Source organism: Rasamsonia emersonii (genome assembly GCF_000968595.1).
Source record: "Rasamsonia emersonii CBS 393.64 chromosome Unknown ctg1118621760046, whole genome shotgun sequence".
In the NCBI taxonomy this organism is placed as follows: Eukaryota; Fungi; Ascomycota; class Eurotiomycetes; order Eurotiales; family Trichocomaceae; genus Rasamsonia; species Rasamsonia emersonii.
Window position 1 is genome coordinate 26,217 of NW_013563241.1, and position 25,030 is coordinate 51,246.

The 25,030-nt window shown below is 51.5% G+C and overlaps 10 protein-coding genes across 10 annotated transcripts; 5 read left to right on the forward strand and 5 right to left on the reverse strand.

The window, feature by feature from the left end:
* Positions 1-606: 606 nt before the first annotated feature.
* On the reverse strand, positions 607-1,467 carry T310_2989 (uncharacterized protein; the record flags this gene model as incomplete). The annotated part of the gene is made up of 3 exons (XM_013474133.1): positions 607-953; positions 1,246-1,306; positions 1,369-1,467. The coding sequence occupies 3 exons, from the start codon at positions 1,465-1,467 to the stop codon at positions 607-609; spliced, it is 507 nt and encodes a 168-aa protein (XP_013329587.1).
* A 255-nt stretch (positions 1,468-1,722) lies between these two features.
* On the forward strand, positions 1,723-2,803 carry T310_2990 (uncharacterized protein; the record flags this gene model as incomplete). The annotated part of the gene is made up of 3 exons (XM_013474134.1): positions 1,723-1,866; positions 1,922-2,014; positions 2,066-2,803. The coding sequence occupies 3 exons, from the start codon at positions 1,723-1,725 to the stop codon at positions 2,801-2,803; spliced, it is 975 nt and encodes a 324-aa protein (XP_013329588.1).
* Positions 2,804-3,098: 295 nt separating this feature from the next.
* On the reverse strand, positions 3,099-4,166 carry T310_2991 (uncharacterized protein; the record flags this gene model as incomplete). The annotated part of the gene is made up of 3 exons (XM_013474135.1): positions 3,099-3,617; positions 3,674-3,810; positions 3,905-4,166. The coding sequence occupies 3 exons, from the start codon at positions 4,164-4,166 to the stop codon at positions 3,099-3,101; spliced, it is 918 nt and encodes a 305-aa protein (XP_013329589.1).
* Positions 4,167-4,598: 432 nt separating this feature from the next.
* Positions 4,599-6,356, reverse strand: T310_2992 (Uncharacterized protein; the record flags this gene model as incomplete). Its single annotated transcript, XM_013474136.1, has 7 exons — positions 4,599-4,948; positions 5,007-5,146; positions 5,203-5,358; positions 5,414-5,570; positions 5,624-5,978; positions 6,046-6,201; positions 6,291-6,356. 7 exons carry the CDS (start codon positions 6,354-6,356, stop codon positions 4,599-4,601), a joined length of 1,380 nt encoding a protein of 459 aa, XP_013329590.1.
* Positions 6,357-6,620: 264 nt separating this feature from the next.
* Positions 6,621-10,893, forward strand: T310_2993 (Uncharacterized protein; the record flags this gene model as incomplete). The annotated part of the gene is made up of 12 exons (XM_013474137.1): positions 6,621-6,879; positions 6,937-7,371; positions 7,426-7,648; positions 7,944-7,993; positions 8,106-8,376; positions 8,446-8,681; positions 8,730-9,232; positions 9,282-9,475; positions 9,555-9,704; positions 9,758-10,269; positions 10,323-10,544; positions 10,631-10,893. The coding sequence occupies 12 exons, from the start codon at positions 6,621-6,623 to the stop codon at positions 10,891-10,893; spliced, it is 3,318 nt and encodes a 1,105-aa protein (XP_013329591.1).
* Positions 10,894-11,336: 443 nt separating this feature from the next.
* Positions 11,337-12,655, forward strand: T310_2994 (Lignostilbene dioxygenase; the record flags this gene model as incomplete). The annotated part of the gene is made up of 4 exons (XM_013474138.1): positions 11,337-11,516; positions 11,579-11,702; positions 11,779-11,923; positions 12,391-12,655. 4 exons carry the CDS (start codon positions 11,337-11,339, stop codon positions 12,653-12,655), a joined length of 714 nt encoding a protein of 237 aa, XP_013329592.1.
* A 2,902-nt stretch (positions 12,656-15,557) lies between these two features.
* Positions 15,558-15,961, forward strand: T310_2995 (uncharacterized protein; the record flags this gene model as incomplete). Its single annotated transcript, XM_013474139.1, has 2 exons — positions 15,558-15,580; positions 15,700-15,961. 2 exons carry the CDS (start codon positions 15,558-15,560, stop codon positions 15,959-15,961), a joined length of 285 nt encoding a protein of 94 aa, XP_013329593.1.
* A 67-nt stretch (positions 15,962-16,028) lies between these two features.
* Positions 16,029-19,956, reverse strand: T310_2996 (Cytochrome P450 (Eurofung); the record flags this gene model as incomplete). The annotated part of the gene is made up of 12 exons (XM_013474140.1): positions 16,029-16,618; positions 16,650-16,779; positions 17,013-17,216; positions 17,342-17,407; positions 17,592-17,621; positions 17,732-17,820; positions 17,979-17,995; positions 18,029-18,040; positions 18,206-18,225; positions 18,316-19,129; positions 19,185-19,731; positions 19,791-19,956. The coding sequence occupies 12 exons, from the start codon at positions 19,954-19,956 to the stop codon at positions 16,029-16,031; spliced, it is 2,685 nt and encodes an 894-aa protein (XP_013329594.1).
* Positions 19,957-20,626: 670 nt separating this feature from the next.
* Positions 20,627-21,889, reverse strand: T310_2997 (Metallo-beta-lactamase superfamily protein; the record flags this gene model as incomplete). Its single annotated transcript, XM_013474141.1, has 4 exons — positions 20,627-20,919; positions 20,987-21,355; positions 21,424-21,603; positions 21,679-21,889. 4 exons carry the CDS (start codon positions 21,887-21,889, stop codon positions 20,627-20,629), a joined length of 1,053 nt encoding a protein of 350 aa, XP_013329595.1.
* An 847-nt stretch (positions 21,890-22,736) lies between these two features.
* On the forward strand, positions 22,737-24,780 carry T310_2998 (ABC1 domain protein; the record flags this gene model as incomplete). Its single annotated transcript, XM_013474142.1, has 2 exons — positions 22,737-23,521; positions 23,574-24,780. The coding sequence occupies 2 exons, from the start codon at positions 22,737-22,739 to the stop codon at positions 24,778-24,780; spliced, it is 1,992 nt and encodes a 663-aa protein (XP_013329596.1).
* Positions 24,781-25,030: the final 250 nt, after the last annotated feature.

Sequence of the window (25,030 nt, forward strand, 5' to 3'; positions counted from 1 at the left end):
CATGGAAGAGTCATTTGTGGCTATTCATGTAGGGTCTGTGATATTGTTGAGTCAGAGGCACATATTCACTTGCATTAGCTGTGGAATTGTATTTTTGCCAGAAGACAGTATTCTGTCGATGGACAGGATACAATCTGAGTAATAACTAAACTCCTAGCTTGTCAGAAATAAATATCATGGCTAGAAGAACAATCATGAGAATATAGCGATTATGCTGCAGTCGATGGGTGCTATTCCCTTCGTTGTCTCGATAAACCTGGATGGTGAGGTCGCTATATTTATACAAAATTACCATTATCAAGATATTGGAATAGAATATTTAGAGGAACTGATTAAATTACTAGTCTCACTCGGACATGAATAACCAAAAATGGAATAATAGATCAAAGGAATATAGAAGAAGTGAAAATAACCATGTAGATAAAAAAGATCGAGAATTGCTCATTGACTCATACATGTATATGAAGAAGAAAGGGACTGGTTATAACAGTCCAGAAGAAAGAAACTCAAAGAAAGAAATGAAAGAAATGAAGTAAAATAAAATAAAATAAAATAAAATAAATGACGACTGTACTCCCACACAAAGAACTCAGATTAGACCGTCATCTACTTGTCGACTTCGTCTGCAGCTTCGACTTCGTCTGCATCTTTGACGGTAATGTTCTCGAACAGTTGATACGCTTCGTAGTCAAATGTTTCGCCCGTGTCCGATGCAACAAAACAGCGGACAAGAACAAGGACATCAAAGGTTCCTGTGACTAGCGCGTCGCCATCCTCGCGGTGGAAGTGGCAGTCGTACAGCCAGAAGGTTCCTTCGCTTCTGTTTTGGTCGCGGAAATCGATTTTGCCTGCGCCCTGGTACTTGAATCGGGGAACGTCTAGGTACAGAGCGGTCAGTATCAATCGAAGCGTACAGGATCTGGTGAGAAGAATGGTCGCAGGAAGAATAAGATCTATTACCACTCTGTTGTGGGTTTATGTCTTCGAAATAACAATCATGAAATGAGACAGTATGAATGGAGAGCCTGTTCTGTAATTCCTTTCCTGAAAAGAAGAGAAGAAGAAAGAAAAAAGGACATTGAGGATTCCATGCTTGATGCCATTTATAAACCACGATTTACTCATATTTGACTCATGGCTAGTCATCAGATTCAGTCATATTATATCCAGTCATATCGAGGGGAATATTACCTGTAGAGAGGCATTGCAAGTCAAAGGAGTCATATTAATGTTAGTCATACACACATGGTCCTTCGGTCAACAGCACAGCGGTACAATTAGCAGTGGTGAAGGAGTAGGTGCAAATCTAGGGCAAAGCAGGATGAAAATTTTCTGCTAGAAATTAGTGTAGTGTTTATAATACCATACCAAGTGGAATGTCGACTTTGCAAAATATTTCGTTTCATGATATTCCAGTCTGCGAGAACGCTGTAGGATCCTGTAGTTGTCAGTTTTATCAATAGACATTATGGAGTCATCAATTTGACGGTTGACCATAAACTAGAACCTCAGGCTGGACAAAATAAATTTTAAAACGATCGACGTGACTCCATCTGACATCTCTTGGAGTAGATGACAAGTGTGAGTTATCCTATGGAATGAAGACTGCTTATGTTTAAGTCCTGGGATAGGGCTAGTCCATCGCTCCTTCCTTCCATCGCAGTCCCTCGACATTGTCCAGTTCTCTCCTTCTTCTTGTAAAAGACAACTCTCCCTCTCACCATGACGGCTTCCTCAGAATCCCCGATCGATGAGACATCTTCCCAAATTTCGTCGGATTCAACCGATTCATGTCTTACCACACCTGACCCCACAATCATGGCAGGGTTCTGGGGCGAATTACTCGCCTCTGAGATTTACCTCCTTGTATGTTGCTAGTCAGGTAGTCTACCGCTACTAAAGTTGACATGATTTCTTGCAGGAACAATGGAATGCCTCGTCCAGCGAGAGTCCTATTGCGCAGCGAGACCGACTCTTCCGTGACTATGTCCAGATGGGTGTTGCTGGTCGGTGGGTGAGTGCCCATTTTATCTACATGCTGGAGGAGATCCTGCTGACTTTCCAGCGTTATCATCAAGCTGCCGAGTCAGGGGATTATGAGCGACCAACTGTGGACCAGATCACGCTCCTGGAGGGGGTCCGAACAGTCGAACAGCGCGCTACCGCCATGCTAGTCGCGCGCGGTCATCACCGTGCGTGGCTGCGCATCGACTATGAAGCAGAATGGCAGCCAGATCCGAGACGAAATCCCATGGACGAGCACACGGAAGACGTCCTCGCGAGAGCAACGAGCAATAACCATACAAAAGTCGATTTCCTGTTCCTAAATGACCGGGATCTATACGCGTACAAGGACTGGCATGAACTGTTGACGTGCATCCCTGAGGTCCTGGACAGCCACATGGGTCCCAAGATGCCATGGCAATACCGTCAGAAGATCAATGAAGTGAAGACAAAGGCAATGAACGACTGTCAGATGAGCTCAGAGGATATGCATGAATATATTCGAGCAGACGGGCATTGGGCATGGGTGACGGGCATCCTCTGGGTTCATGACAAGAAGACAACGCAGTCCGGGGATATCAATCTGATTTGGATGGACGAGTATGGACGGGCAGTAAGGGAGGCCCGGTTAGGTTCTGAGCTTGCGCTTTGTTTTGACTTTCCAAGCCCTGATATGAGGAATGCATGGTGGACGATGGCGAAGGAGGGAGAAAAGTACGAGGGTGGACAGTGGCCAGAAACGTCGGTGGATGCACTGTACTCTGGTGACATCCTGGCCAGGTCCTATCTTCAGAACTAGCATTACTTGACTGATGGTTATTCATACGGCGATTAGGTTTGTTCGATGAACATGGAGCTATGACGGCTATTCTCATCTGAGATACCTCTAACACTCTTGGTCTCGTTCTTCAATCCATTGATGAACTATCACGTATATAGAATACAGGTACGAGATGTCAAAGAATTGCTATCCCATTGCCTTTACTTCTAAGAGCGTCTCCCTGGAATACATTATTTAAGAACGAGCGTAAGTCCAGGTGACAGCTAATTCGATTTACCAGATGACAGAGCTCACACAAACACGACGCTATTTCTCAAGGTGCCGATCTTGCTGATCGAAACGTCCATCTGTGTGCCCGGAACGAGATATCGAGGCGGGTCCAATCCTGCGCCAACTCCTGCAGAAGACAAACAGAAATGATCAACAAAGATTCCAGGTTGATATAATTGACTGTGAGTTTACCTCCCGGCGTCCCCGTCATGATAACACTCCCCTTCTGCAGCGTCGTCCCCTGCGACAAGTACGAGACGAGATAGGCACAGTCAAACAGGAGATCAGCCACGCTCTCACTCTGCCTCAGCTCGCCATCGACCCTTGTCTCCAGACGCAGCTCTTTCGGATCTGGGATGAGCGCCCGCGACACCAGACACGGCCCCAGAGGCGCAAACGTGTCGAAGCCCTTGGAGAACCCCCACTGCGGCACGCGGCCGGCCAGCGCGGGATCGCGCTGCAGCTTGCGTGCAGAGATGTCGTTGCCGACGGTGTAGGCTGCGATGTAGGAGAGGGCTTGGTCGATAGGGACGTTTTTTGCGTCGCGGCCGATGATGAGGCACTAGAATCACAATATCAGTCGTCTGGCTGTCTATCTGTCGAGACAGGTAGTTTTACCAGCTCTCCCTCATAATCCGCCTGGTCGTCCTGCGCAATCTTGGGAATCTCCACGGGAGCATTGTGATCGTGGACCGTCGTGCTGGGCTTGAAGAAGATGGACGGGAAAGGAGGGGGCGATCTCCCTGCTTCCTTGACTGGTGAAAACAACCATATTAGCAAATACATACATATATAAACAGATAGGGAGAAAGAGAGATGAACTATGTCTCGCATAATTCAACCCCACACACCGCAGAATCGGCACGTCGTCGCTCGTCAGCGGCCCGAGGATCTTTCGCACCGTGACGACCTCATCCGTCAGATGCGTCTTGCCGCTCGTGTCGAAGATGTCGTCTCCGGCGAGGACGCGGGCTTGTAGTGAGTCTGCTTCCGTGATGAAGCCTAGATCTAGTTCTGTGTTGTTATTGTTGTCCGGGGTGACGGGCTCGCCGCGGAGGATGCGGCCGTCTGTGGCTTCGAAGCGGATTAGGCGTGTCCAGGGGAGGGTCATTGAGGATGGAGTAACGATGAATGAAGAGTAGTTCGTTTACTAGTAGATTGTGTGACTCATAAGTATTGATAGAGAGTAGTATATTATTTATTGCAGTCTTGTATGTAGCTCAAGAAAAGTGGAATTCATCGCGGAAAGATCGGGTATATGCCGGAAGGAAAAATATATACAGCAATCAGTCAGCTTAACCGGTGATCAGCGACTATTTCCGTAGGAAACAAAGTGTCAGTCATTATTATGCTGAAGCTAGAAATAAATAGAGATATTCCATGGAGAGATAACCATTGAACGAAGTAATTATGCAGGATCTTAAGTCCAAGATTAGGTATAGAACTGTCGTACCCTAACTGGGAGCCGAAGTGACAAGAAATGGAAATTCTCTCTTTCCCTCTCGTGCTTTCTCTGATGTTTTTTATATTTTCTATTTTTATTTTACAAACTGCTTTTCCTTTTCTGCCCCATCCACGCACGATCAAATTCCCCCCTCGCATCATAACCGTAGCACCACACCTGCGTCGTCGGATCACTCCACTGATTCGGACTGTGCGAGAACAAACGCCCCTCGACCTCCGGCATCATGGCCCGATCCCGCACCTGCTGCAGCGGGCCATCCGCAAAGTGCCACAGCTGGCCATTGAGCAGGCTGGCCTCCTGCATCTGCGTCGTTCGCTTCTGTCGTACTCTTTCGAAGATGGATAGCGCGGTGGGAATGTGTTCGCGGACGCGGACCTTGGATAGTGAATGGGCGAGGGCTACGCCATCTTCGACGGCCATGGCGGCGCCTGCAGCACAGTACATGTGGTTAGCTGCTGTTTCCAGATGGAGTTGGATATGGCAGACCTTGAGACATGTATGGAACCATTGCGTGAGCTGCATCGCCCAGGATGACCAGCTTTCCTGACACCCACCGGTCCAGTGGTGTCCCGCTGAGAAGAGGCCATTTTAGGGTCTTGTCGACCATTGCAATGATCTTCGTCAGTCTAAATAACATCAGTAAGGTCCGTGGGAGAAGTACGTAGTATTAGATCTGGCATACGTTGGATCCCAGCCACGGAATTCAGCCTTCATGTCTTCCAGAGCTCTGCTTTGATCCCAACCGGATGGATCGGTGTCATCCGGGTGAGAGAGCACCAGGTTGAAGGTCTTCCCTGCTCCAATCGTGTACGTCATGACATGTCGCTGGTCACCGATCCTGTGTCGCTATCAGCACACTCTCTTTGCTGTGTCTACGAAGAATCGAGACCAACCAGATGTTTAGGGCTGGCTCTTGGAGCAAACTGCGTATCTCGGGATCACGCTTCAACCGGTCCACTTCTACCGTCGATCGATAGGCTGCGAACCCGGTTCTCCTCGGCGGCTGATCGTTGCCCTCGAGGACGATTCGTCGGGCTATCGACTTGACGCCTTGATAATATCATCGTTAGAAAAAGAAAAATACTGAGGTTCGACACACACACCATCTGCTGCCACGATCAGGTCCGCCGAAACAGATGTCCCATCCTGAAACGTGACACTGGGACGATTTGCGTCATAGTCGACGACCCTAGAATCCAACCGCACCGTCACTCCCAGGTCAATCGCCCTACGATACAGCGCCGTGTGGAAGTCGGCGCGGTGGATCACATAGTAGGCCGCGTGGTATGTCTGACGAAAGTCCGGAATCAGCCTGGTATGCCCGATGACCTGGCCGTTCTCCCAGCGGCGGAAGAAGATTCCTCGAGGCTCAGTCACGTAGTCCTGGAGGTAGGGCTCCAGGCCGAGGTCGACGAGCAGGCGTGTCGAGTTGGACGGGATCTGGATGCCTGCGCCGACCTTTCGACTCGTATCAGCTTCCTTGCTGTTGTCAGGATAGACATTAATTGTCGATGTATGTCCATACCTCGCCCAACTGCGGCGTCTGCTCGTATACAGTCACACTGTGACCATGCTGTGCGAGGGCAATGGCTGTCGCCAACCCTCCCAGCCCCGCGCCAACGACTATGATCTTTAAACGAAGGGCATCGTTGGCAGGAGCAGCTGCACGATTCGTCCTGGACTGCAGAAAATAGAGACAGTTGGTAGGGTATGATGGCGTCTGCGAACAATCAGAAGAAGTCAACAGGGAGACAGCGATGCCTGACTGACCTGGAAGATGGATGCTTTCAGTGGCGTCTGCGAGCCATTGGCCAGCCCATTGTGCTTTGCGGCCATCTTCTTTCCTGGAATCTATCGTGAAGTACGTATTTCCTGTCTGGTTGCTTTTTGCATATAAAATACACACATCTTGGTCACACTCAGCGGTGCTTCCGGTGCTTCCCCGATCCTTCCGCGGCGCCTGATCGCCTCGGCTGTTCAACGCGAGCAATGAACGAGATAAACTGTTGCTAAATATCAGTGCAGCGTGGGATTGAGTAATTCTCATAATCACAGATCTTCAACTCCTGCATTGATCTATCTCTGCGCATGACGAACACCATGACCCCTTCCATCGACAACCACTCACCCAGCAATGGCGAGATCACAGAGGAGCAGCTGCTCGAAGAAGTGCGGAAAACCAACACGCTCCCGCTGTGGACGCAAATGACGCGTCTGAATCCCCCCGAGCCGAATCCCATCTGCGTTCCGTTTGTGTGGAAATACAAGTTCATCCGGCCCAACCTGCTCACGGCAGGGAAGCTGATCACGGAGAAGAAGGCGGAGCGACGCGTCCTGATGCTGGTGAATCCTGCACGAGGTATGCAAGAATCGCTGCTCCAGCAAGTAACACAACGTATTTAACGATTCCATGCAGAGGCCCCCTACACAACCGACACGCTGTACGCCGGTCTCCAGCTGGTCATGCCGAACGAAACCGCCCCGGCGCACCGTCACACAGCGTTCGCGATGCGCTTCATCATCGAGGGTAACGGCGGTTTCACGGCCGTTCATGGTCGCCGGATTTGCATGCAGCAGGGGGATGTGATCCTGACTCCCACTTGGAACTACCATGACCACGGCAAGGACGGATCGGGCCCCATGATCTGGCTGGATGGCTTGGATCTGCCGAATTTCCGCCACTTCCCCGTGCATTTTGTCGAGCATTACGCTCAGCCGCGGTACCCAGCGGAGGACGTTGACAGCGAGCAGTCGCCCCTGGTTTTCCCCTGGGCGAAGATGAAGGCGGAGCTGGATAGTGCTGATGAACCATGGGTGACATGCCGCTATTTTCGATCGGACGGTCATGAAGGTATGTGATGGACGAACACTCTGTACAACGTCTAAACTCTCTGACACACCCCAGTTAGCAGAATCCTCGGCGGCAGTGCCGAGAGAATCAGCCCGGGATGCTCCTCGCCCCGTCGGCGGGAGACCACATCGGCCGTCTATCATGTCGTCTCCGGGAGCGGCTATTCCGTCATCGGCGAAACGAAATTCTCCTGGGAAAAGGGCGATACATTCTGCGTGCCGGCTTGGTACCCATACGAGCATTTCGCGGATCCGTCCGAGACGGTGTACCTGTACCGGTTTGATGACCGGCCGATGATTGAGGCGTTGGGATTCTATCGGTCTGAGGGGATGGATCCGGAGAGTTTGGTGTCGGAGTAGTGAACCAGCTAGCTGTCGCTTTGAGAGCATGTTTGTCAGTACTGCTTGCTTTACTGTAAATGGTGGATATGTGGACTACATATATGTACTGTCAGGACCTGTCTCAGTGTCGAACCAGTCTGAGAATTGAACGATTTATACGTTCGCCATATATCATCCCAATACATGTACTAGGACACAATTCTATCAGTAATCACTATTTAATAATTAAAGGAAACACTCAGTCAAGGAAACACTGAGTAAAGGAATCCTCGTAGGGCATGGTACGCTGCTGTCACGTGAGGTCCCGTCCATCCGATCTTTCCCCGACGATCTCCCAGATTCACTCGAATAGCCTGATTATCAACTGAATTCGCTGAAAAACACATCTGACAGAATGGAAGCCTCCAATGGGAGCTCCGACCCACCCCCAGGACCGCCAGCCAAACGGCGCCGAGTCGCGTTGGCTTGCGATGCGTGCCGCACGAGAAAGTCCCGAGTATGCTGGCTGTTCTGATCCATACATAGCCATTTCCGTGCAGAGCTGTCGGCTGACGAATCCCCAGTGCGATGGCTCTCGTCCAAAATGCTCACTGTGCATCGATCTGGGGTTCGAGTGTGTCTATACCCCGCCGGCCACCGCCACCAATGTCATCATCCACAAGGAGTATGTGCAATGCCTGGTGGAGGCTGACATGCTATTTTCGGCAGAGTTATTGCGGCTGACTGCCATTAGTTACTTGACGAGCCTGGAGAGCCGTGTCAGAGCATTGGAGGAGACGCTGTCGGCCGTCGAAGACCACGTCGATGATCTGTCGTCTCGACTGGATCGGGGCGACGACCCCAAGAACAGACATGATCCGAAAGCGTCGCAAGATGTTGAACCCGTGTCTGATCTTGCTGGTGTAGAGGATGCCGTTGATGCGATGGGCGCAGTCGTCTTTGCAGATGAGGAAGACTCGGGATTTTTTGGTACTTCGGATGATCTTCTGTGATTGCTTCACATAGTAATCTTTCTAGGACCGTCTTCCAATATTGCTTTCTTGCGGCATCTCTCGCAGGCGGTAACGTCTGCTGGGAAGATGCAGAGCGAACTGACTTCGCCGTCACTCCGCGGATCGGGACAATTCGAGGGTGGTTTTCTGAACGTGTCTCGGCCTCCATCTCCCACGCTCCGCCATTCTGATCGGGACGCTGCGCAAAACAAGTACAACATCTTCACCCTCCCGCCGTCGAACGAAACGTCGGAGCTGATCCAGAGGTACTTTTCCGACACGGGCCTCCTTTTCCCGTACTTGCATGAGCCCACCTTTCGCGAGACCTACGGCCAGTTAGTCCGCGACGGCTTTACCAAAGTGCGTCGAACGTGGCTTGGATTGCTGAATATGGTGCTTGCGATGGCTACCATCACGGCATCTGCAGGGAACACGCGAGCAGATGCCCGGATCAAGGCATCGGACGTATTCTACCAAAGAGCGCTGGGTCTTTGCGGCAAAGAGATCCTGCGGGGGACGACTCTCGAAGTAGGTAAGCAGCGTAAGAACATCATTGCTTAATGAATTTGATTCTCAGCGCGGTGTCCGTTACAGTTCAATATCTGCTTCTGATGGGCCAGTACCTCCAAGGAACGCAAAAGTCGGTTCAGGCCTGGACCGTGCATGGATTGGCCGTGAAGGCAGCTCTTCAGCTGGGGTTGCATTCGCAGGAAGCGTCCAGGGTCTTTTCTCCTCTGGAGCGAGAAATCCGGAAGCGAACCTGGTATGGCTGTGTGGTTTTGGATAGGTGAGAAGTCCATTACGTGGTGAAGCCTAATGTTCGTCTCTTTGCTGAAACTTGCTACTCCAGAACCCTAAGCATGACCTTTGGGCGTCCTGCCGCCATACCGGACCACTACGTCAAGCTGGAGCTGCCGGCGCACCACGAGTCCATGCGACCATTTACCATGCTGGATGATGGCAGTGCCTCCCTGAGCCTGGCTTTCTTCAACTCTACGATGTGCGCTGCACCTCGCCTTCTATACATGCGAATTTCGTCTGACACAGAATCAGAACCCTGTACAAGCAGATGTGGAACGTCATCGACCTCCTTTATGGCCAAAATCTGGGATGTGACCGACCATCCGGCGTCAGCGAGACTGTCGCCCACGTTTTCCGAATGGAACAACATTTGATCTCCTGGGAGCGATCTTTGCCCGATACGCTTCGGCTAACCTGCGCTCGACAGTTGCAAGGAGAAGAGCAACGACAGGAGCCCAGCTGCCCTCGGGACCAGCTTCGATGGAAACTTCGGGTCATCCTTACCCTGCGGTATCTCAATCTCCGGGTTCTGTTGCATCGACCGATTCTCACCAAATTCATCGATGCTCGAGGGAAACAAAGAAACGAGGAAGAGGAGGACGGTCGCCATGAGTCAATGCTGCTGCTGAAGCACATAGGCACGAACAGCGTCGAGATCTGCGTCAACTCGGCGATGGATATCATCGACCTGGTCCATGAAGTTGTCCACGCGCCGGGATGGCAGAGAAGTCTGCTAGGGGCGTGGTGGTTCTCATTATATTATAGTTTGTGTCACTGTTCCTATTATAAGAGTGATCTTCTGCTGATATGGTTCTAGCATTCAATGCTGCGTTGGTGATCCTGGGAGCGCTCTGGGTATGCCGCGGCGATGATTCCGATGAAGCTAGCGTTCCTCCTGATATGGACAAGTTGGTCGAGAAGGCCAGCGGTTATCCTCAGCGGGCTGTTGCTGCGCTGCTCAATCTGGATAGTGGAAATAAAATGGTGGATCGGTGTCGATACTATCTTGAGCATTTCAATAATGCTCTCAATCCGGTCGGTGAGTCAACTCGTTTCATTCCACTTCGCTTTCTAAGGACGTTTAGTTCCATGAGGAAAAGAATAATAACAGTGACTTGTCTGCAGATGTCGACGGCATGCCTGTCTCGAACCATACCACCCTTTTTGCAGACACGACTGCGCGGCTTGGACCAGGTCAAGGTCAAGGTCCTTCAGGCACCGAGATGATCGATTTCTCGACTTCGCTCGGCATGGGAATGGAGATGGAGCTGGGCGAGTTTCTGCTCGACGACGGGGAGCAACTTCGAGGGTTGATCAACGTTAATAGGTCCGGTTCAGTAGTCATTCCGACGCCTGTGCCGGATGAAGATGAGGATGGAAGGGGATAGTCTATCATATACGTAGTCGTCGATAGAACAGAATAGAATATGCGTCCTGGGAGAAGTTTGATAGCGGATCTACATGTAGTTATCTCGACAGATTCTTGCAGCATGTCCTGAGGACAGCATGCAGCGCACGGTAACCGGGGATCTGTCGGAATAAAACCTGCCTCGCCATTCCGCTTTATCCCCGCTGCATGCATCTACCGACCAGAAGCACTAATACCAATGGTCAAGAAAGACAGACAGGACCAATACATATGTCTAGCTTGGGCTGGAGAGATAAATGGATGGCCTAGCATGCTAATAGGTTCAGATGTGTCAATCACTCTCTCACTCACGAATACTCCCAATCCTTACGCTAAACCTTCCCGGTTTACCACTATTACCAACATCAGTATCAATCAGTCTTATCTATACACTACCGAAAAGATAAGATATATGCCACCAACATGCCATCTCTACGCTTCCCCAACCGCCCCCAATTCTCCGGTTTCATGAAGCCCTGCCGGATCGAGGGCGAAGTGCAGAATCTCGAAGTCGTACAGGGCGAAATCCCGCCCGACATCGACGGCACGTTCTATCGTGTCATGCCCGATCCGCAATTTCCGCCGTTTGTCGAGGATGATCCTGTATGAAACATCCACCTTGGATCGAGGGATGACTGACGGCTAGCTAACTGGATGTTCTGCAGCGGTTCAACGGCGATGGCAACGTCAGCGCCTTCAGGATCAAGAACGGCCGAGTTTCGTTTCAGCAGCGTTATGTCCGGACGGAGAAGTTTGTGAGGGAAAGAGAAGGGCAGAGGGCGTTGATGGGTTAGTTCGTATATCATTCTCTCGTGATATCATTCTCACTTGATCAACTGCTGTTAACTTATGTGTATATGGTTAGGCAAATACCGCAACAAATACACCGACGCAATCGAATTCCAAATCCGCAGCACAGCCAACACCAACGTCATCTACTTCAACCGACGCCTGAAGGAGAACTCGTCTCCCTACGCGCTGGATCCCATCACCCTCGAAACGCAGGGTCTGTATGTACACCTTCGACGGCCAGCTCCTCCCCAGCCTGACTTTTACTGCCCACCCCAAGTTCGACCCCGGAACGGGTGAGATGATCTGTTTTGGGTACGAGGCTAAGGGGGACGGCTCGCCGGATGTCTGCTACTATACTGTCGCCCCGGATGGGACGTTCAGCAGGTTGTCTGGCTGGTGGCGCCTGTTGTGGCGATGATTCATGATTTTGATGTTACTGAGAATTGGGTATGCGGTTCCTCATGCGGAGTAAAACATTGGCTGATGTTTTTAGGTTCTCTTCCCCTTGATTCCTCAGCTGTGTGACCTCGAGAGAATGAAGCGAGGTGGTGAACATTGGCAGTGGAGCCCCGAAACGCCGTTTTATATCGGTGTTCTGCCACGGCGTGGTGCCAAATCTACTGATGTGAAGGTATACAAACATATACAAAAATGGCGTAAAGGCAGGCTCTGCCAGCTGATACAGTCTTGTGCAGTGGTTCCGCTACCGAAACTCCTTCCCCGGCCACACGGCCAACGCATTCGAAGACCAAAACGGCCTCATCGCCTTCGACCTCGGCCTCTCCGACAAGAACGTCTTCTTCTGGTGGCCCAAGGCAAACGGCCACGCGCCCGACCCAAGCGATATCCACTCGCAGCTGGTCCGCTTCACCATCGACCCGCATTCTCCGTCCGATAGACTGGACCTCGCAGACCCGCATGTCCTGAGTCGCTTCAACAGCGAGTTCTAGTGCATCGACGAGCGCTTCTCCACGAAAGCCTACCGCCACTGCTTCTTCAATCTGATGTATCCGTCACTGGGGACGGATTTTGCCGCCATCGCTGCCCTCCAGCGCCTCGGAGGCGGGTATCCCCTGTACAACGCTATCGGGCATCTCGATCTAGAGACCGGCAAAACAGAGGTCTATTTCCCCGGCCCGACGCGTATGGTCCAGGAGCCGGTCTTCATTCCCCGGAAGGGGTCGTCCAGGGAAGGAGACGGGTATTTGTTGCTGCTGGTCAATAACTATGCCACTATGGCCAGCGAGCTGCATCTCTTGGATGTCCAAGAGGGATTTACCAAGGCTAAGGCGGTGATATCCTTGCCGATACGGCTGCGACCGGGTCTGCATGGGAATTGGATTGATGCGGGGGAGTTGAGGTGACATATCTATCAAGTTTCTGAAGTTAGTGATCGACAGCACCGCTTATTTGAGAAAGGTCACGTCAGGTTAGAGGAAGACCATTGTTGGGATACATACGTACTGAAAAGTTCATCGCTCACGACCCATAAATGGCACATCTTTCAGGGAAAAAAAGAAAAACTTATTAATGGCTTGTCGTAATAGTCCTGCACATTACTGATACAAGCCAAGTACAGCAACCACCCTGCAGTGCAGTGTGCGAGCACAAAAATGTATCAGCAAAAGTTCAAAAAGTGTCATTATAAACTTTGTCCAGTGAAACAGATGGCTGCCTGGCAAAGTGCCCTTATCGCCTGCTTCCTGGATACCTTTGCCCTTGGCTCTGATCCACTTGGCGATGAATCGAGATAGTCAAAATGTTGGCAGAATTGCAAGTAGGGTTAGGGTTACTTCTGCTGGCAGCGCTGGAGGAGACGGTCAAGCGTGGCGCAACGCGGAGAGCTGTCTCGCTCAGATCTGTCAATGAATGCAAAATATCAGCTGATGATCAGTCCTCATCTGGGCAATCGAGCGTGACCATGTCGTCATGAGCATTCCAATATCAACGGGCCGTAGTCGAATCGGACAGCCATTATCAGCTCAAGATCCAGTACCCACAGAGCTCTTTGATGTCAGACATGTCGCTGTTCGAACTAGATTACCGGATACGGGACGCTATGATTGAGGGTTTTATAAGCACGGAGACGATGGTTGATGACATTCGCATGTAATATTTCCGGTTGATGGCTGTCAGTGAGGTATTTTGTCTGGTTTTGTGTCTTGCGATATTTTTTTAGCTTAGGAGATAGTTTTGCTCGAGGATAAATTTTTTTTAGTTGACTGTTGACATCTATGCATTATACTGAGGATATCATCTCTTGAAAATGGCAATACTCACTTTCTCCTTTTTTTTTACTCAAGGGCGAATATTATGGTCTTTTTTTTTCCCGCCATGCAGCAAAAAATCCAGCTCAGTGGATAACTCATGTTGTAATGAGTAAACACAGCATCAGTTCGACTGAAGGTTCGATCTGAAGGTTCGATTGATACTCCTTCTGAACTGGACAATCAATGGTCAAGTCGAAAAGTGAAATGAAGAGAGTCAGAGAGAGAGCGAAGCATAGAGAGAGGCAGAGAGAGAGGGAGGGAGGGGAGAGAGAGAGAAATCTTAGAAGGTTCGTCCTGCCGTCATCTGTCAACGAAACAAAGGAAGAACCCGCTGCACAAACAAAGCAAAACAAAATACAACGATATCTTCTAGGTCCAGGTTAACGACATCTTGTGCTTTCTCGCGGGAGAAGAACACAATGTCATGTCACCATAATATTAAGATTAATCATAGTGCAGACCCTGTGAATGAAAGCAAAGACATTGACGCTCAAGCAACTCTTGGAAAAAAAAAACTCTTCCTCCCTGTCTTCAAAATCATGTGTAGATTAAGTACATAATCAATAAATAATAATTATAGACCCCTATCTGTCTATTGTCTCGAGTAGGGTGTGGTATATATTAATGTCAAACCAAATCTGCGGTAATTCTCTCAGATTTCTAATCTTGCTACACTTCTCACAGACAGTATCTGCACAGCTTGCTAGCCATTGATTGCTTTAGCTACGGCTTTTATCTTCAGAATGTCTGTGATTGCATGGGAATAGTGTGGTAAGAACTCCTTAATACAGGGAGAACGTGGTCAATTAGTAGACTACAGCTCTAGGAAGGCGTATGCATATAATAGAGACTTGACGGCACTCGGTCAGAGATCATCCTTGTCGACTGGCATCAATTAGGAAATGGCCTGACCTGCAGGAAGGCTGCCTGTCTTGGACTGATGCACTTAGTATATCTCAAAAGTACAACCATTCAGTTTGAGCGACTTTTCTTCACGCAGAAGAAGCCAGTTTGCTTAAATGTCGCGGTGCCAGGCAGAGCCAGAGTCGCGGAGTCAGATGACTTAGGCGGTGTAGCAGGCGGTGTGAGTTTGTGCCGGCAGAATCTTTCGATATCTTCCCTCACCCACTACGCCTCGATAGCTTCCTTCTTCTCCAGCTTCGGATCTTCGTTAGATAGCTGCCAAATGAACTGATTTCACTTGTTTGAGCCGTCACATTAAACGTCAAATCCGTGCCATGTCATCCACTGATATAATTACCGGTGCTGCCAACAGGTACCCAATTTACCCAATTTAACACGATTGGAATGATCAATATACCCCATATAACCGTCCAATTCCGATACCAAGAACGCCAAACTTCCACAACTCCACCGGAGAAATATCGATAATAAGCCCGTACATCGAACCGTCCCACGAATAAAAAGACCAGAAAAGACCCTTCCAGATGTATCACTTCATCTTAATTTTGCCCATTGGACTGCTCAGAGACCATTGAGCAAAAAGCTTGAGACTCTCATTATCCTGGTGTCGGAAATCATAGAGCTTGCTATATCTCACAACGAGCTCCCTGCCATCAAAATGGGCATGGAGGATCCGGCCATGTTGTGGCCCCATGAAGGAGAATAACAGGACCTAAGAAAAAAATAACCCACCATTAGTAACGTGACTCTGGTATGACAGGCTGTCTGTTTGAAGAGATGGATAAAAAAAAAACTCACAGGAATGACCATGTGATCAATCCAGGACAGCCAACGCATGCGGCGGTACATGATCCGGGTGATAGCGAGCAGTTCGCCGCGGAGGAGATGATCGTCGTCTCCGTCGATGTCGTAAAGAATAACGCACTTGAGGTGGGGATATTCATGGCCCGGACTATTGATGTCTACGATCCCAGCCCCCTCCCACTGGCCATCGTCCTCGTCGAACTCCCAAAGGAAAAGACGTTCTGCAGTGCTGTCGGTTGTGAATGTGAGAAAACGTAACAGAAGGACCAAAATATGATTCCAACGCAAATAAAAATGAATTATTCGCGACTGGGATAGATGGAAATTAAATATACTCTTCGCAGGTCCACAGCCGCCGCAGGAGGGTGTTGTTGCGCTCAACATTGCGTCGGCAGTAAACAGAATACGCCCCGAGGTAGTGCTCGATAGCTCTCGCGCCGTCAATCGGGCTTAACACCCAGTCTTCGTCAATGGGCCGGTCATAGTCAGGGAAATCTCTCTCGATGCGGACAGGATCGGGATCGCTCAGCGGTCGGGCACGATATGGGTCGAAGAAGCATGGCTTGATGCTCAATGGATCATCTAGGGACATGGGAAGTGCACGAATGTTCACTCTTTCCAGCTCTGCAGGCTCCAATTCTATCTTTCTGAGACGGATGACTTGGGTTTCCAGGTTGCGGAGGGCCTTGCGGCGAGCCTTGTGCTCGGGGGATTCCATGGTAGCACCCCTTTCTGAGGAACAGGAGTTGCTGTGTGAGCGTTGGTAGGATTCGAGAATGATGGAGCCGTTGAGCTGGCCAGATATACTGTACTCGCTGCCACCGATAACACCCTTGCTTGCATCCGATTCTCCGATTCCAGAGGAGCTTGAGAGTCTGATATATCCACCAACAAAAGACGAGCAGATCGTCAACACTGCCTTGCTTATTTTTCTGAATGCGCTTACAGCCCACTTCCCCCTTGCAAACGATTGGACATTGCACAGAAAAATATTCGTGGCCCAGTTTAAACATGCATCCATTGAAGCCAGAACGGATGGGTACCTCGGAGACAGATCTGATGGAAAAGTCCGGGCACTTGTCGAAGTTAAGCCGGCTGCGAGGAAAAAATATCGAACCCCGATTCGTATGCAGGAAAGTGCGCAGATGGTAGCCTGGATCATGAATGATCCGGAAATATCGTCTCCTGGCCGGTAAGTTTATAATTCCGCTCCTGTCCAGTTGGCAGTATTAACAGAACAAGTCGGATTCTGGTATCGCAGGATCGCCACCAGATCTTTGTGACCTTCGCAGAGTATGACGAGGCATACCTGAAGTACCTGAACGGCGAGAACAGTCCGGACGATCCCCTCTCCTTTCTGACGATGCACGAGTTTGGGCCGTGGGATACCCAGAAACGCGAGCACATGGAGCATCTCGCGAGGATCCTCCTCGGGATCACCATACGCGCAGACGAGGATCAGAAGGCGGAATCGTCTGGGAAAGGAGGTCCCGGAGTCAAAAAGAAGGGCCCGCTGTTTGAGAGGTCGTTTTAGCTGGATGCCTGGCTTTTCTTCCAGCCTTGATTATCCGAAAGTGATACTCTTCAGTTCTGTACAGTACATAGATACAAACAGCGGATTAATTTTTCCAGACAGACCTGTAATCTGTCTTCGAATATTGAGATATAAGCCAGGTCCTGCGCCTCTGAGAGCACATCAAAGGCCTGCACTAATTATAGTAATGACAGCCAAGCTAGAGCATAGTTACCTGGCTGTCGGGTTCGTTTCGGCTCCACTGAAGTCCCCAGGGGCGGGGATCGGTCCCCACAGTGGAGTTAAAATTTATCAAATTAAAATGGAGACATTTAAGCCAAGAGTGATGAGAATAGCACCTGTTAATCAACACACAGACAGCGCTTGCAGATTGCTAACAGGGCTCTTTCTTAGGTAATTATTAGAGCTTTAATCAGCAGATACATAATTTGTGGGCAGTCACTGTCTGAGGCTAGGTAGGCTGCCCGGCCTGCCCACGTGATCCACAGACATACATTGTAAAAGGCTTCTCTCTGCCTCTCAGATAGAGAAATCAAGCGTCTCCATGCCGCCTCACTCCCTAGCCGCTGAGATAATCGATCACCTAGTATACCTCCATTAAGGTTGTTGCCTCATGTCCACAGGTAGTAATGATATATTTTATAGACTGTCTATCTCCCAGCTCTGTTCGATCTACGCTACGCGTTTGATCAGAAGTTCAGAACGGAGAAGGACGTAAGTAATTAGATTAGATTAGATTACCGTTGGTTTGAGACGAGCTGACGGTCATTCAGCATATATTGCATACCTACGAGGTAGGTATACTATATTAGTATATTGTTTGCGTCTATAAGATTTTTTTTCTCTCTTCTTTCTTTTTTCTTTTTCTTCTTCTTCTTGTTCAGTTTTAGTGACATGTATTTATTTGGATATTATTATTTTTTTTTGAAAGGAAGCTCCAAATTACACTGCTTCATTCGCATACGTACTATAATTTAAAACAGACTAGCTGCAGCAAGACAGAACCTCCCATACATGATAATATCATCCTAATCCACAGAGCTATAAGTCAATTCTTCTCCGCCGGATACAGCCGTACATGAACCCCTCTCCCCGGCGTGCCCACAATCTCCGCCTTGTGGAACTGCTGCTCCCAGTCACCGGCATACTCGATGCGCTCGTACCGCTGGAAAATCCGCACAATCGCGTACGACATCTCCGCGAGCGCAAAGTTCTGCCCGATGCAGATGCGCGGCCCCCCGTTGAACGGGATGTACTGCCACGGCTTGGGCTGCCACAGCTCCCACCGCTCCGGAGAGAAGATGGCCGGGTCCGCGAAGTGCTCCGACGGCGGCGGGTAGAGGTCGCGCCGGCGCTGCATCGCCAGCGTCGAGTAGATCACCGCGTCGCCTTTCAGCACCGGCAGCGGCTGATCCCCGTTCGGTCCGCCGCCCGTCGGCAGGAACGTGTCGGCCAGCGCGAACCGGATGTTGAACGGTACCGCCGGGTACAGTCGCAGTGTCTCGTTGATGGTGTGCTTCAGGTAGGTCATGTTCTTCAGGTCGTCGTATGTCGGGGCTCGTGTGGGCCCGACTGTGGCCAGGATCTCCTGGCGCAGCTTCGCCACGACCTCCGGATAGTGAGACAGCTCGTAAAAGGCCCATGACAGCGTCGCCGCCGTCGTGTCGCGCCCGGCCAGCAGCACGGAGACGACCTGGTCCCGGATAACTTTCGGGTCGCGCGTGAAGCTGGCCAGGGAATGCAGGAACGTGAACGATTTCTCGGACTTGCTGCGCTTCTCGAGTTCTTCGGGCGGTAGCGCCAGCGCCTGGTGGACGAACGGCACGACAAAGTCGTCGATGGTCTTGATGCCACGGTAGTAGGCCCCTCGGGGGACAAACCAGTGGATCGGCCTATAGATCTCAGTACCAGCTTTTTTCAAAGAGCGACATGTGTATGCGCGCTTACTGCAGCACCGTCAACATCATCTGGATGCGCTGGACGTCCGAAAACGCCTTGACAAACTCCGCCTGGGGGTTCTCCAGACTGTTGATGCCGTGACCGAGCAGAAACTCGGTCGTCACGTCCAGCGTCATGCGATAGAACAGGTCCATGATGTCAAAGGCCTCACCAGGACCGCCGAACAGGCTCATCATCACCTGGGTGCGCCGCTCAAAGATCTCCAGATCGCTGATGCGGTCCTTGACGAACATGGGCCGGATCAGATGCCGGCTGTTGGACCACTGCTGGCCATCGGTTGTGAAGATGCTGTCGCCCAGGAAAGGACTCCACAGCTCGTGGAACTGCTGGCCTTTGCCAAAGTCGGCAAAGTTGCCCGTCAGCACGGCCTTGATGTGCTCGGGCTCCCGCGTGAGGAAGTAGCGCACGCGGCCGGTGAAGTTGTTCTCGACGCAGTTGGGGCAGGCTGGCGTGGCGTAGCGAAAGATGTTGTTGAAGTAGTCGAGCAGGCGGTTCTCGCTGTGGGCATTGGCGGCGCCCAAGAGGAATTTCAGGTCTGCAGTCCATCCAGTCAGTCAGTGCCATTTCGTCAAGAGGACATTAACGGATCATCACCTCTGATCGGAATAATCGGCCCACTGGGCATCCGAGGTGCATGGATCCCTCCGTGGTATTTTCTGAGTTTGTGGTTGTACCAGATGAGACTGAGGCCTCGTCCCACGACGACGACCAGCAGCAGGCCCGCCGTCAGATAGACGGGAGCCAGCAAGAAGACGGCCATGTTAACAGCCATTTCGTCCGTATGTCATGTCACAGCATCAAGCAGCCTGCAAGCAGCCCTGATAAGGTCGACCGTGGCAGATCCAGTGGAACTGACATGGGTTGATAAACGAACATGCCAGCGACGATCAGCCATGTGAAAGTCGCCAAACCGAGGTCGTGGACGGGCCCATGTTTGGCTCTGCAGGTCGTCAGAATATAGCCTGTGGTTGCTTGATAATCGATTGCTGTAATTAGGGCGAAGTACACTCCACCCCCGCACTCGGATAAAGCCTAAAAGAGCCGGCGTGGTGGACTGGATCAATCAGCGAGGATGTTTGCACGTCTAAACTGTTTCTGGGAACCAACTAGCTGGCTGGCGTTAGTTAAGAGGTTTGTTAGATGCTGATCTTCGTTATTATTAATAGTTTGTAGTGGGACAGTGTCGCTGTTCCCACCAGTCGGTATTCCAGTGATATCATAGCAAAATCAAACACAGCAAAGGGGGAAATAAAAGCTATTATAAATTAAATAGACTAAATGTTAAATCCAAATTAAATGAAAGACAGTCTATATTCTCCTCTATGGCCTGCATCATCCAATGACGTCGCTGTTTTAGAATATCAACAGTTCGCACGAAATTGGACACCGAATGTAGGTTAAAAGGAAATTTCTAAAAGGAGATCTCCAGCTTAAAAGGAAATTTTCGACCCCACCATGCAGGGCACTAGACTCCCGGGCAGATGTCTCTCGATCGCAAATTTAGCTCGCCAGCCCGTGCAGTGCCCCGGCAGCAGGACCGCCGGGTCGAGGCGCTTGAGATCACGAACGGTGCTCTCGACCTGGGCGTCGTCGCTTGTGGCGAGGTGATAGCCCCCGACAATCGCATGAAACGGAACGGAATCGCCTAGTAGGCTACTGGCGTGTCTGGCAGCATTGACGACGCCGGCGTGGCTGCAACCGGTGAACATGACGATGCCTTTGCCTGGTGCCTGTTACTCATCACTGCACTGCACCGCACGAGAAAAACATTATGTATGTACTGTACATACCTTTCACATTACACATGAGGAATCGCTCATCGGCGATCTTCTCATCAGAAAACCACTCCCCCTCCTCCCGATCATACCGCATCCCGTTCCGCAACCCGGTCTCGTACGAAGTCCGACGGGGGATCTCGTCAGAGATGAGGAACATGTCATCCAGGATCGTATGCACTTCGCTATCCCGGTGAACCGTCGCCCCGGCTTCTTCAATCTCCTCGAACGTGGGATCCGCTTCTAGAGAGACGATCTTGTCGCCCAGCGCGAATCCGCGATAATCCGGCCGGGACGGGTGCACGTCCACGACCAGACTGGTGTCTGCAAGGCCTTGGGCTTTCTTGGCCTCTTTGATCATTCGGATGGCTTTGAGCATGCCCCCTGTAGCGAGTCAGAGCGACGTCCCAGATGGAAAAGATTGAAACAGGGCTACTCGCCAGAATGGTCACGATGCCAATGAGACAGTTGGATCACCTCCACAGCGGAGATGTCCGCCTGCAGCCGGGTGACGTTTTTCTCCCAGGCCTGTTCCTCAGGGCCGGTGTCGAAGAGGACGGTACGCTTGACGTTCCCTTTAGTGGCGGTCTGGCACGTCAGCCCGGCACAGTAATTATAAGCAGAAGTATAGTCTACAGAACTTGTTTAAGCAATTCAAGGTAGAATGACTTCGCCTACCACCATAATCGACAAGCCATGCGCCGAACAGCACAGATTGTCCATGCGCAACTCCACCGCCGCATCCCCGCGCTCGCCAGGCGGCAGCTTGGGGGCCGTCGTCATGGCGATCTGCGCGATGGAGCCTCCAGTAAAGTGGACCGTGTCCGGGGGAGCCGGCGAGATGGGGTCGAGTTCATTGTCGATGATGACGAGGGCCTCGAGGGAGTCGATCTCGACGAGAGATGACGCTGGCGGCATGCCGTGTAGACGATCCGCGTGGATTGAGTTCCGATCAGCGTGGATCAGCGTGTACCAGCGTGGTAGAATTGTAGAATCTCTCTAAAAGGGTTTGTATATTAACAGAAGTTCGACTCTTAGTTCGTCTCGTAGGTTTGGCATAAAAAGCAAGGACGACATGCGGTGATTCGGGTCTGTCTAGAAACAAATATTTCGAGGTTGTTCCGGTCCACGATGACCTCAGACTAGAAATTCCAGTCTGTTGCTCACCCCGATTTTATGTGTATTTTCGACGACTTTACTTCACCAGCTTATGGGCTTGATACGATTAGCAAGGTGAAAATATATTTTGGATAGATAAGCGTATCGTCATTCGTCTACTGCGGACTGGTTCTGATCACGCAACTCTTTCCTTCTCTCTTTTTTTTTAACTTACTTATTTCCTTTACTTATTCTTATTCCTTCTCTCCTTTTTTCTATCCTTTTCAATTGATCGACTGTCGGGTGAGGTCGCGAAATTCCGGCGGGGCAGCGAAGCAGACGAGCAGCAACCCAGCAATCCAGCAACAATTCCAGGGTAATCAAATGGAAGAAAAAAAGTAGAAAAGAAATCAATAGAATAAAACGAACTGAGACAGAAATGATTATCGAAGTGATTAATGCTGCAAGTCACGCCGCGTCGAGCCCGTCGGAGAGCGACCCGCAATGACGGAATCGGAGAGCCCAACGCGGAGAATTCCCTCCGCTCGCCGTCGACTCGATTGTCGTCAAGATTTCTCCCTCCATGGCCTCGACACGGCCTCCTGCTCGTCTCCCGGGTCCTTGAAGACCCTCATCTCTACTTTTTTCCGTCGACCGATTCAGCGATATGGCGTCGCTCGTGTCATCGCGATGGCGATGCGCCCGCTGCCTGTGGCAATCGCCCCTCCGCGTCCTCCCTCGCACTCCTCACGGCCCTGCTGTCGTCCGGCCCTCTCCTCGCAGATACGTCCATCCTCAGGAGTTTAAACCCTTCGTGCCGCCGTCGCCCAGCGACTTGGGCAAGGCAGCCCCGGCCAAGACCTACCGCCGCACCCGCAAGTGGCTGCGCCGTCTCTTCTACCTGTCCCTGGCCACGGGCGCCATCTATGTTGTCGACACGCAGTTCTACGCCTCGTCGCTGACGCGAACGGCTCGCACGTTCGGGCTGGGTCTGCTCGTCGCCCTCGACTACAAGATCAATTTCCGGCCCAACCCGCCGCTGGCCACGTCCATCACGGCCCTCCACGCCCGCAATGCGGAGCGGCTCTCCGAGCTGCTGCGGCAGAATGGGGGTCTGTACCTGAAGATCGGCCAGGCCATCGCCATGCAGTCGGCCATCCTGCCGGTGGAGTTCCAGCGGATGTTCTCGCGCATGTTCGACGATGCGCCGCAGAACGACTGGAAGGACGTCGAGAAGGTCATCCAGGAGGACTTCGGCAAATCGGTGGAGGAGGTCTTTGGCGTCTCCTTCAGCGGCGATCCTACCAAGGGCGTCATGGAGAGGAGGGCTAGGGCCAGTGCCAGCGTGGCCCAGGTCCATTGGGCCCGGCTGGCCGACGGTCGGGAGGTGGCCATCAAGATTCAGAAGCGAGAGATTGCGCAGCAGGTCAAATGGGATCTATGGGCATTCAAGTAGGCCAGAATTGTTTCTCCTGCATCGCGTGACAGTGACTGACGAGAACAGGGTGGTAGCATGGATCTACAGCAAAGTCTTTGACCTCCCCTTCTACAACCTGGTCCCTTTTGTCAGCGAGCGCCTCTTACTCGAGACTGATTTTGAAAACGAAGCAAACAACGCAGAACGCATGGCCGCCCTGGTGGCGAACGAGCCGCGACTGCGAGACCGAGTCTATATTCCCAAGGTGTATCGCGAACTGAGCTCGAAGCGCGTCATGACGGCGGAGTGGATTGAAGGCGTGCGGCTGTGGGATAAGGACGCCATCACGCGGCCGTGGCGAGGCGCCTGGCGTGAAGGCAGTCCCGGCTCACATGGGACGCCTCTGGACCCTCCGGGGACGAAACTCGAAGATCTGTCCAAGAAGGCGAATTTGGTGCGCATCAAGCCGGAGCGCAACCACTGGCGAGGATGGAAGAACCGGGGCGGGTTGGGCCTGTCGCTCAAGGACGTCATGACGACGATGGTTGATCTCTTTTCGGCGCAGATGTTCCTCTGGGGATGGGTGCATTGCGACCCCCATCCGGGCAACATCTTCGTGCGACGGCAGCCGTCCGGCAAGCCGGAGATTGTCCTCATCGACCACGGGCTGTACATCCAGATGGACCCGCACTTCCGGCATCAGTACGCGCGGTTCTGGAAGGCGCTGCTGACGCTGGACAACCGCACGCTGGAAGACATCGTCAGCCAGTGGGGGGTCAGCAACCCGGATATCTTCGCGTCGGCGACGCTGATGCGGCCGTACCGGGGCGGCAACCTGTCGACGAGCCGGAGTCTGGAGGGGCTGAGCAAGAAGGAGAAGCAGGAGCGGATCTACGAGATGCAGCAGGCGGCGCGGAAGGGGATCCGCGAGATCCTGGGGGACGAGACCAAGTGGCCGCGCGAGCTGATCTTCATCGGGCGGAACCTGCGCATCGTGCAGGCGAACAACCAGTTCCTGGGGTCGCCGGTCAACCGGGTCAAGATTACGGGCCTGTGGGCGTCGCGGGCGCTGGTCGAGTCGCCGGATCTGCCGTTGATGGAGAAGATGCGCAACTACGGGCGGCATCTCGTGTTCCGGCTGGTGCTGTTTACGTCGGATGTCGTCTTTTATCTCAGCAAGATCCGGCAGTTCCTGGGCTGGGGAGGCGGCATGGAGGAGGACATTGAGCGGCAGATGAAAGCGGTGGCGCGGGATATGGGGGTGGAACTGCATCAGAATATTTTCGAGGGGTGATTACAGATTCTCCTCTCAGAAATCTCCTATATTTCCTTCTGATCTGTATTAATGGGATGGTCTAGGGTAGAGTCACTACGCGCATACAAGCATTGTATTATAATTGCTGAGTATATGAGTGTGCAGGGTATAGAACACTAAACAATCAATCCATGGAATAGAATCTCTCTCATAGTAATCGCATTGCTCTGACACTAACTAGCTAGGTAGATAACAGATGAACATCTCATTATAATGACGCAACTCCACC